We start from the raw sequence: 11,546 nt of genomic DNA, 5'->3' as shown, positions 1-11,546 counted from the left end.
GGTGTTTTTTTATAAAAGGGACCAGGTGAACTCCAGGCCTGTGCACACTCGCTAAAGCCTAGCACCACCAAGAACCATCGGATCTAAGACCCTTTTGCTCAGGGCAGGGTCCAGCTGAGCCAGCCGTCTGACCCCCACTTCCTCTCTTAACAGATTCCACCCTTTTCTGTCTCAGTGGGCATTTTGTTGGGATGAGGATTGTTTGAGGGGGGACTTCCCTGGCAGTCTAGTGGTTAACACTTTGCCTTCCAAGGCAGGGAGTATGGGTTGGATCCCTGGTCAGAGAACTAAGATTCGCACAGGCAGGCAGGGAGGAGCTGGTGACAGGGGCAGGGGTAGGGGGGCGGTAAATAAAAAAAATCTTTTTTTCTGGAAAGTTCTAGAACTGCACTTTTCAGTCTGGTAGCCGGAAGCTACATGTGGCTATTTAAATTAACTTCAATGTAAAAACTCAGCTCCTGAGTCACACAGCCACATTCAAAAGCTCAGTATTCACATGTGTGACTTAGTGGCTACTACCCACACCCCACCCCCACCGCCGTGGGCAGGGCACACACACAATATTCTCATACTGCAGAAAGGTCTGTCGGACAGAAGTGGTGTTCTAGACCTTGGAGACAGGCAGCAACTGCTACAAACCGTGCCCACCTGCCTCCCACCTCCAATGTGTATCGAGAAAGGCGGTTTGGCTGCGGAGGGGAGAAGGCACAGGTGGGCTGAATGGTGTTTAAGCCGCCGACAGGCAGGTTCTCAGTTCCAGAAAGCTCTCGTTAGGCTGACATCTGACTCTCAACCTTGAATTCAACTGGAGGCTGGTGTGGAGGCACCCCCCTGCCAGCCTCTCCTCTGGGGGTGGGGGGTGGGGCTGAAGTATAGGATGACAACGGTTTGGGGATCAGGACCCTCAATTCTGTACTGCAGCTGCTAACTTCGAAGACTGGAGCCAGAACCGGAGAACACCACTCCCTCATTGCCCAGGCCCATCAGACAGGCCATCTTTTTTTTAAAATATTTCCTTATTTGGCTGTGCCAGGTCTGTTTTGGTATGGGGGATCTAGTTCCTGGACCAGAGATCAAACCCAGGGCCCGTGAACTGAGAACGCAGTCAGCCACTGCACCACCAGAGAAGTCCCAGACAGACCATCTCTGAACTCCAACACACCAAACCAGAAATCCCAAGATGTCCATGTCTCCCGGAACTTTGGTCCCCGCCTGACTACTGACTGTTTGTCAATGATCTCTTCCCCCCACCCCTACATCGGCTAATTCTCAACAGAATCTCTGGGCCCTGATCCCAAAACGCTCCCTTCACACCCATCCACCCACCCCAGAACCTGCTTCCTTTAGGAACCAAACCTGCACCCAGAGGATGAAAGCAGCGCCTGGGAGGTACTCTGCGCTCAGGAGCAATGACAGAGTTCTCCAGTCTTAGAAGCATGAAGGTCCCTCTGTATTCCAGATTAGAACAATGATTAGCTAAAGATCCCTTTCCGGGTTTCATTATCACAGAATCCTTGGCCTGGGTTCAACCTTCTGCCCTGGGAATAAGCGTGGCTCAGATATATTGTGCTGCGTTTCCCCTCCCTTCCCCAGCGTCCACTCCCCCAGAAGAACCTCTGTTCAGCAAAGGCCTCCCCTGTGGGACAGGGATGTTTCATTTAAGATCTGTTATCTCCACCTAAGCCCCAATCAGGGGCGAGCTCCTCTCAACAGGAACCGGGGGGCCCCTGCTAACCCCTCTCCCCGGCTCCTACCAGTCTCGCCACTAGCAGTCTTTTCTGTGTTGTCTAATGGGGTTAAGTTCTGGCTGGGACACCTCTTTTCTCAGAAGACCAAGATGCACTCCGAGAAAGTGACGAAAGCTACTGCTTGCCCCTAAAAAAGGCACAGATACAAAACCCACATGACAACTGGCAGGCCATTTTTGGAAAGTTTGCAGCCACCACCATGCCAAAGCTCATCAGACAACAGCAAACAGGCTGGGCTGGCCCAGTTGGCATCTGCCTAGGTGAAGTGTGTGCCTGTAAGTCTCTGGATCCTGCCCTCCCCTGGGCTTAGCAGGGCTTGTCAGTGATTTCAAATCCCTTGGGAGTTTTAATGTCCCTTGCTTTAACCATCTTTGTAGTTCTTTGCTTCTCCTCCCTTTCACCATCTCTTGGACCGTTACCAAACCTCTCAGGGTCTCCTGCTATGCACTGAACAGTGCTTCAAACAAATAGCTGTCCTTTGTCTTGACAGAAGCCCATTTTACAGATAATAAAGCTGAGGGTAGAGGCTATTATCCAACCTGTCTGGTCAGTACTGGAGCTGATATAGGAATTTGGACAGCTGAATTTTGAAGGCTAACCACAAGGTAATTCTGTCCCCAAAGGGATGATACTGCCTCCGCAGGTCACCTTCTGAACATTTCCAAATTCTACCCTGGATCTCTACTCTGGGACAATCCAGGGACCTTTGGTCCCAATTTGACATCAGCAGCCCAGAGTCGAGAAGTGTGACTCCCTCACAGAGGCTGCACTCATTTGCTATAGGTCAGAGTTCAAGGACACTGATGACTCATCTTAATTCCATGATTCTAGAAAGTAAATGGCTCATCATTCACTCTGTCATGGTCCTCAGATGTTACTAGCAGACCTCTATTCTATAAAACCAGGTCTCTAGAACTTATCACATTGGTTATGATCTAGCCAATATCCAAGGTTCTAGAAGAGGGCTTCTTCCTCAGCTTCATCTGGAGGAGAATCTAGAATGCTGATAATCCACCTTACACTTCCTGTTGGGTCTCTACCCCTTGACCAGCCACCCTCAACACTGACTCCAGAGTTCTAAAATACCAATGGTCTCCTTTTGAGGATGCGTTTGCGATCTAGAACAATGGCTTACTCACTACCTTATAGGCTGGGTTCTAGAAGACACCAGTTGACCTCCAAATTGGTAACACTCTTATTCTTATTCTAGAACATTGTTCCTGAAACTTGAACACAGATTAGAATCCTCCCAGGATTTTATTTTAAAAATGGGTTCTGACTCAGGGCTGAGAAAGAACCCGAGTCTACATCTCTACCAGCTCTTTGAGGATTCCAGGGAGGTGTGAAAATACAGGAATTCACATTCAACTCTGCAGGCTGACCTCTAAAATGCCAACCCACTTAGGATCTTACAGTTCCAGGGTTCACCCTGGAACCCTTACTTCAAGTTCAAGAACCCTCAAGCCTTGGGAGCCAAGAGAAACCTGGTTAACTACTGACACCCATCACAGCCTGGACTGGTCTAAAGGTAACACCCCAAATTCATATACTTTCCCCTTCACAAAGTAGAGCTTGATTCCCCTCCTTAAGTGTGTGCTGGGCTTAATGACCCTCCTCTAATGAACAGTGTGGCAGCAGCAGTGGAGTACAGTGTCTGAGTTTAGGACGTAAAGATTAAGTGGCCTTCTCCTTGATCTCTCCTTTCAATCATGCACTCTGGGGGAAGCCAGCTGTCACGTCTGGAAGACTCTTAAGCCATCCTATGGCACAGTCCACACGGCAAGCAACTGAGGCCTCCAGCCAAGAGCCACATGAGTGAGCCACCTTAAAGCAGATCCTTCAACCCCAGTCAAACCCATGAGGGCTGCACCCTCACGACTGACCCTAATACCACCCAACTAACTGGCTCCCAAATTCCTGAACTCAGAAACCCTATGATATAAATGTTTGTTGTTTTCAAGGTATTAAGTTTTGGGGTGGGCTAATTTGTTAACACAGCAAGACATAATGGAAAACAGTGACCCCAGCCCAACCACCTTCCAGGGCTCTAGAAAAGCCACATTCCAGATTCCAGACTCTGCCCATGCCAGCCACCCCCCACCCCCCGCCCCGCCACGTCGCAGGACAGAGGCACTCCAGCCAGCCGATAAAGTGTTTGCCGTTGGGTTTTCGTTTGGCTGGTTGTGTGTACACAGTGTATACAAGTTGAGTTGTACAGAAGCCCAAGAAAGAGCAAGAGACGAAGGGTGGTGGGGAGATGGGAGCAGAGGGGTTAGAGAGAGGGAGGAGGAGAGAAGAGACTGATAAAAAATAGAACCACATCCAGATGACAAGGGGATGGGGGTGGAGGGGGCAGACACAGACAAATCGCAGTAGAAAAGGAGTGGGAGGGGTAAAGGGAGGGGACCCTTCTCCCCCCTCCACCTCCCCAGACCCCCGCCCCAGGTATGTACAATAAATAAGATTAAAAATAATTAACAAGATGCGTTTTCCCCCTCCCACCCGACGCCAAATGCCCTGGGGAGGGAATGGCCTTTAGCAAAGATCTTGGCCTGTGAGGGAGGGCTTGCGGGGAGGGGGAAAGGGGTCCCCCAGCTCTCTGAAGCCGCCCGCCCCCCTCAACCATACATAGACTTTTCCTATACATTATGTACAAGGTGGAGGGGGCTGGGGCTATGGCCATGGAGGGGGGATCGGGGCAAGGCGGGGGAGGGAAACCGTTACTAAATAGACATTTATACATATATATAAATAATTTCTCTGTACACCCGACAGTGGGAGGAAAGGGGAGGGAGTGGAGAGGGCTTGGGAGGTGGGGGGAGTCAAACTTTGAACCCTGCCCTGCGGGGGCAGCACAAACACACCCTGACCAATGACCCCCCCCCCTTCCCCAGCAACGGGGCCCAGGGGTTAACTCCTGAGGGCACAGTTCTGTCCCCATTCTCGGTTCATGGAGGAGGTGGCCCCTCCCAGGCCAGGGTGGGGTCACCCGCAGCGGCTGTGGGCCTGTGCTTGGGCCAGCAGGTCGCTGAAGGAGTCAAAGAGCTGTTCCAGCCACGGCTGATTCCGCATGCACTGCTGGACTACCTCCTCCTGGCCTAGGTCCTCTGCGCCGCCCTCGATGGCCAGGGTCTGCAGGGGATTAAACGTAGATCTGGGGTGGGAGGGGGCTGGGGGCCTCGGGGTCAGTGTCTCAGGGAGAAGGGGGCTGGGAGTGGGACTCCTGGGTCTGAGGGAAGATGGGTCGGGGACCTGGACTGCCATGGTCCAGCCAGGAGCCTGTGATGGGCAGAATCCCAGAGTGATACGTGCGGGGGCGTGCGTGGGCTCACCTGGTCCCGGCAGCGCAGGAAGGTGTGGTACTTATAGTGGTGGAGTGAGTGGTAGAGCGTGTAGTATCCCGATTTGTCCAGTTCAACCTTGAACTCCTGGGCAAGTGGAGTGGAGAGGCCTCAGCCACCCTGCCCAGCATGAGGCAGCCCCTCCTTCCACGCCCCGCCCCAATCCCGCCTTCCCTCTCAGGCCCCGCCCCTGACCCACACACCTCCAGTCCAGGCCCCGCCCCTGACCCACACACCTCCAGTCTGGGCCCCGCCCCTGACCCACACACCTCCAGTCTGGGCCCCGCCCCTGTCCCCCCACCTTCCCGTCAAGGCCCCGCCTCTCCGGTTACCCTTCGCACCTGGGCTCGGACCACGCTCCTCTTGAGCTTGCTGAGCGTCTTGCGGTTGTAGGGTTCCCCGGCTGGCCGCAGCCGCACGGCCCCCTCCTCAGGGGAGCCCTCCCCACTCTGCTCCACTTGCAGCTGGGGGAACGTGTGCAGGGCGTCCTGCAGGAATCCGGTGGGTCAGGGGAACCTCCTTGGACCCGCCCACCCCAGACCCACCCACCTCCCCGGTTCTCAGATTCCCAGTGTCAGATGCCTGGGTTTCACCCAGAAAACCCGTCAGAAGAGACACAAGCATCTCGGTTTCCTCCAAGGACAGCAGAAACCTAGGCCAGGCTGGTGACCCTTATCATGCGCTCTGTGGCCGAGCCCAGGCCTTCCTGAGACTGCTAACATCCCACCCAAGCTTTCAGAGTCACTTGCAAGTCCTACTCAAAACTCTGAGTTGGCCTGAAACCCAGAATCCCTAACATCCACCACAGAATTATACAACCAGACTCATATTCCATCCCATAATGCTCAGACCTACCCTAATGTTCTACCATGTAAATTTCTTTTTTTTTGGAGAGGGGGGCATGCCAACAAGACTTACAGGATCTTAGTTCCCTGACCAGGGATTGAACCTGTGTACTCATCAGTGAAAGCGTGGAGTCCTTAACACTGGACCACAGGGAATTCCCATTACAGCGGAATTTTTAATCCTAGCACAACACCCAGCCCTGTCTTCTCAGAGCCAGACGAATAGTCAATCCCAGGATTCTCAGAGTCACCCTGACATCCCACCCAGAGTTCCTGAACCAGATTACCCCATGTTTTCATAGTCAGGCTAATATCGCAATAAGAATTTTTAGAGCTAGCCTAAAATCCATCCCAGAATTCTCAGAACTAGACTAACATTCGCCCCCCACGAACCTTCAGGGCCAGACTAACATTCCATGGCTGAATTCTGAGCCATCCTGATATTTTACAGCCCAATTCTCAGCACCACAGTAACATCCCCATCAGAATTCTCAGAGCCAGATTAGTGTTATCTCCCAGAACTTCCGGAGCCACCCTAACTTCCCATCCCAGAAGGGAAATTACATAGACAACTTCATGCTCGAGCCTGAAATTCAAAGAGCCTGAATTATGTTGACAAGAGAAGCCATCAGAATCTGCTCAACACTCTGCCCCAGCGAGCCCTGGGTCCAGGCCCTAGTTCACCTTTTGTCCCCAAATTTGTACTCCATAACCACGCTCTGCTGGGCCTGCCCAGCAGCCCAGCCCAGACCTTGACAGTGACCCCTCCAGGCCATCCCAGCTTGTCTCTATCTGGGTGGACGGGGATGCTGGGCCCAGAGGTCCCCATGGAACATCTCAGCCTTCCACTATTCTCCTGGCCAAGCCTGAGCCTTCCAACGATCGCCCCCTCCAGGGCCCAAAGCTATGGGAAGAAGCACAGTGGCTGATGGGCACGTGTCTCCTCTGGGCCTGAGCTCTGAGTCCCAGAAACCGCTTGCCCAGCCCCCCAAGCACCTGCAGGGCTGGGCTCAGCGACAGCCGCTTCAGGACTTTTTTCTTGTGCTCATTCAGGAGGCCATCAATCTTCCGCATGGGTGGGAGGTACAGCTCATCTGAAAGGGGAGGAGGGACATCATCAGAAGAGCTTAGCCCCACAATGATACACGGTGGGAGGAAAGCAGGGGTTAAGGGTCTGGGTTCACTTACCATGTGTGTCCTCCAGGGCCTGGATCATGTCTGGGTCAAGTGCCGTGCTCACCAGCATCTCCACGTAGCTCCGGTACATTTCCCGCATCGCCCGGGTTTTCAGCAGACGCCCAGGTACTGCCCGCTCTGGAGGGGAAGAAAAGAAGACATGGATCCATTATTCTAACTTCTGAGTCCGCTGAGGGAAGACTCTCCAATACCAGAACAATAAACTCTAAGGGTAAATCACAGGTACCATCACGAGCTCAGCCTGGCAAGTCAGGGAAGGCTATTAAAGGTCACACAAGCATCAAACCTTGAGATCAGAGAGAGAATTCCAGGTCGGTGACCTTTGTGTTTGACCAGTTCCATGAAATTTCTGTAAAGTCTAAAGCAGCAGCAGAATTGGTTTCCAAACCGGTGAATCAAGTTCAAGAGATCAGATCACAAAGGGCAAGATTGAGGGAAGAGGTGGGAACTGAGACTGCAAAGGTTAGTGTAGGCCAGACCACGTGGGGCCTCCAAAATGAGGGGCAAAGGGCAGGGGCTTTTTTAGGGAGGCATCCTAGGGAGCCATGGGAGAGAGCTGTGAGCAGGGAAGGGTGAAGGCAATTGGAGAGCAAGCTTTCTGAGGCCATGTTGATGGATCGGAGGGAGAGACCAGAGGCCAGGGCAATGGAGCAGCTGAGAAAGAACAAGGCGGGGATGGGGCTGGAGGGACAGGTACAGAGATTTTGAGGGGCAGAAGGGCCAGTGTCTGGGCCAGGGCTGTGGGACAGGGCAGTGGTGGTGGGGGCAGCTGGGGTCAGAGGGGTGGGACTGGGGGTTTCCAAGCTGCAGAGGTGAGGGAGGGGCCTGGAGGGTCTGGCCTGGTGAGCAGGTGGCTAGTGGGGCCGCATCTGAGATACAGAGACTAGGACCTGCTCCGTGAACTCTGGGAGTGGGTTGGGGGTAAGCTGGGAGGGTGGCCAGGGTAAAGATAGGAGTCTGAGGCTCACGGAAGTGGAGGGAGCCTGCCAAGTTGCTTGACGGAAGGTCAAGCAACAAGATGGAAGACCGTCTACCTGGCTCATGGGATCTTAGTTACCTGACCAGGGATGGTACCCGGGCCCCTGTGGTGAAACCTCAGAGTCCTAACCAGAGAATCCCCCAAGGATAGCACTGGAGGGACACCCACTAGCAACTCAAGGAGCAGTGGGGAGAAAACAGAAGCAGGAGGCCCATGCATGTTCTTAAGATCCCAAAAAATCCCTTAGGAAGAGGCCTGAGAAATGGCCGCCTGATTTATCCACATGGACGGTCCTCGCTGACAGCGGTTTCAAGAGCCCAGAGTGACGACCTGGCAGCAGAAGTCAGACCCCCGTCAAGCCTCGGCCTGAACCTTCCTATGGCTCCTGTCTCGCTCGAGATAAAATCCTGCCAGTAGGGCTGCAAAGTCCCAAGTTCCTTGTCTCTCCAGGATCTGGTCTTGTTCCTTCTCTGCCCTCACTTCCTCCAGCGCCTGGCCTCTTTCCTGATCCTCAGACACGCCCAGTCCAGAATGTTCTCTCCCCTAATGTCACACCACCCCAGCCCTGCTGCATTCAGAGCTTGGCTCCAATGTCACTTCCAGAAACCTTCCCCCACTCCCCCCTCTCCAGAAAATAATCACCCAGGATCCCACTCGGATCCTGTTTACCAGGTTTATTTTTCTCTACTGCCCTTAATCCCACCCAGCCTTACACTGATGATTTTTCATAGTTTTCTATGAAATTCTATTACATAAATTCTATTACATAACATCTTTATCTGATCGACTCCCCCAGAGAGACTAAACTCCCATGGGGATACATGCTTTTGTCTACTCTGTGCGCTGTTAGAACCCTCAGTTCATGGCACATAGTAGGTATTCAACTAACATCTGCAGAAAGGGGCTGAGAAAGCCAGATTGAGAGTGGACTAAGGGAAGGGAGAGAGGGTACAGCCCCTTCTTAGAACTTTCATTGTGAATCCAAGGAGACACATCAGCTTCTAGCACAAAGAGAGTCACCAGGCTTAGACCAGTGAGAGGGTTGCTCTGAGGTCTCCTTGTCTGGGCAGAACCTTCAGGGCATCCAGACAGGAGTCAGGCTCACCCTGCCCTGGAGGGGCTCCTGGTGAAATGGGGTGAATGGACAAAGAACCAGACTGAGAGAAAGATACTGACCCTTGGCTGGGGAGCAGCTTCCCCAAAGGGTGTAGAATTTAGTTTCTCCCATTTCATAGGTTCAGAAAATTCTGGGCTGTCCACATAGGTTCACAGCAGCAGCAGCCAAAAAGTGGAAAACAGCCCAAATGCCCATCAACTAGTCCATGAATAAATAAAATGTGGCATATCCAAGCTATGGAATAGTATTTGGCCATAAGAAAGAATGAAATACTATAAACAACTAAGTATAATAATAAATAAGCTACAGGGATATCGTGTACAAGCATCGGAAACATAGCCAATATTTTATAATAACTTTAAATGGAGTATAATCTATAAACATATTGAATCACTATATTATACACCTGAAACTAGTATTGTAAATCAACTGTAGTTCAATTTAAAAAAAAAAGAATGAAGTACTGATACACACTACAACATGGACGAACATCAAAAACACGCTAAGCAAAGATGCTAGTCCTTCAGGAGTGCCCATCGTGTGATACCCCTTACAATGAAATATACAGAATACGCAAATCTACAGAAATTAGTAAATTACTGGTTGCTTAGGGATGAAGAAGGGGAGTAAGGGAAGTGATGGACAAAGGAAGCAGGGTGTCTTTCAGGGGCAATGAAAATACTCTAAAGTAGTTGATTGCTAGATGGATACACAGCTCTGACTATGCTAAAAGTCAAACAATTATGGCTTTTCAATGGGTGAGCCACACGGTACATGAATTAGATGTATAAAACTGTTTTAAGAAATAAAAGTCCTGCAAATCTGGGCCTTTGGTTAAGCTCCTCCCTTGCCAGCATCTTCCCCTGACCCAGCTGTAACCAGCCAAGGGGCTTCCACCTGGTCAGAATGAGCCCACCACCCACAGAAGACTGGATTACCCAGGCTCCTTTGCAGCTAGATGTGGCCATGTGACGAGTTCTGGCCAGTGGGATAACGAGCAGACAGGATGTGGGCCATCCCCAGATCTGGCCCTGAGCTGAAAGGTCAGTCATACCCCTACCTTTGGGTCCTTTCCTACTGGCAGGACTGTAGCTGTGGGGCTGCTGAGCTATGCCTCCCACCACGTGCTTGACGACAACAAGCTTAGGGGCGGCAGAGCAACAAGAGGAAAAGAAACCCGGACCTGGACAACCTTGAGAGGAGCCTCTTATTCTCCACAGATCTACTTCATCAGGACTTCGATGGAAAGAGAATTAACTCCATCTCTCTCATTTGACTGACTAGCTGTATATTTAGCCTCCATTAAAACAGCTACCCCTGTATTACACCTGAAAGAGTAGGTGACCTTGGGCAAGTCACGGCACCTCCCAGGGCCTCAGTGTTCTCATCTTTAAAATGAGGATAATAAATTAATTAATTAATTAAAAAACTGTTGAAAATAAAATGAGAATAGGGACTTCCCTGGTGGTCCAGTGGCTAAGACTCCCATTGTAGGGGGCCTGGGCTCGCACTCTGGCTGGGGAACTAAGATCCCACATGCCACAACCAAACCCTGGCGCAGCCAAATAAATAATAAATATTTTTAAATGAAATGAGAATTCTAAAGTACCTAACCCCACAGGGTTTATCTAAAGGTGAAATGAGCCAATGTGTAAAATTCTTAAAATGATGCCTGTCACTTAAAAGCACTAAGTCAGCTATTATATTTTTATACATATGTGCACATATATTTTTGTTGTTACTGTCATAATAAACCAGACATCATTCTAAGCAATGGAGCTCCCATCTGGTGCCCACTATAGTCGAGTACCCTCGTACATGCTTTACTGTGAATACCCACTTGACTTTATTATTAACCCATTTTACAGGTGAGGTCACTGAGGTGCTGCCAACCGCTTCCTAGAGTCACCCAGCAGGTCATAGGGAACACCACTGTCTCTGGGCTTCCAGGACAGATGCTGGTCCCCAGTCCTCCTCAGAACCTGCTTACGCGTGTGCATGCTCAGATGCTTCAGTCAATTCTTTGCAACTTCCAACTCTTGGACTCTTTGCAACTCTATGGACTATAGCCCTCCAGGCTCCTCTGTCGATGGGATTCTACAGGCAAGAATAGCGGAGTGGGCTGCTGTGCTGTCCTCCATGGGATCTTCCCGACCCAGGGATTGAACCCGTCTCTTAGGTCTCCTGCACTGCAGGCAGATTCTTTACCCACTGAGCCACCTGGGAAGCCCCAGAACGTGCCTGTTCTGAGACAAAACAGTGTGGAAACACAGCCTGAGACTCTGCTGGACGCAAGCCAACTCAGGTGGGATTCCACAC

General features: G+C 51.4%; 1 protein-coding gene across 1 annotated transcript in view; it reads right to left on the bottom strand.

Moving 5' to 3' along the window:
* Window positions 3,896–11,546, bottom strand: part of PRR12 (proline rich 12) — a 29,422-nt gene continuing 21,771 nt past the window's right edge. The window contains exons 10-14 of the mRNA XM_018062794.1: window positions 7,123–7,248; window positions 6,931–7,028; window positions 5,431–5,577; window positions 5,081–5,176; window positions 3,896–4,880 (exon numbers count right to left, since the gene is read on the bottom strand). Coding sequence (XP_017918283.1) covers window positions 4,734–4,880; window positions 5,081–5,176; window positions 5,431–5,577; window positions 6,931–7,028; window positions 7,123–7,248 — 614 coding nt within the window. The 3' untranslated portion in view covers window positions 3,896–4,733. The remainder of the gene's footprint in view (window positions 4,881–5,080; window positions 5,177–5,430; window positions 5,578–6,930; window positions 7,029–7,122; window positions 7,249–11,546) is intronic.

This window comes from Capra hircus, chromosome 18 (assembly GCF_001704415.2).
Source record: "Capra hircus breed San Clemente chromosome 18, ASM170441v1, whole genome shotgun sequence".
NCBI classification, from domain to species: domain Eukaryota; kingdom Metazoa; phylum Chordata; class Mammalia; order Artiodactyla; family Bovidae; genus Capra; species Capra hircus.
This window is presented reverse-complemented; position numbering and strand designations above follow the sequence as displayed.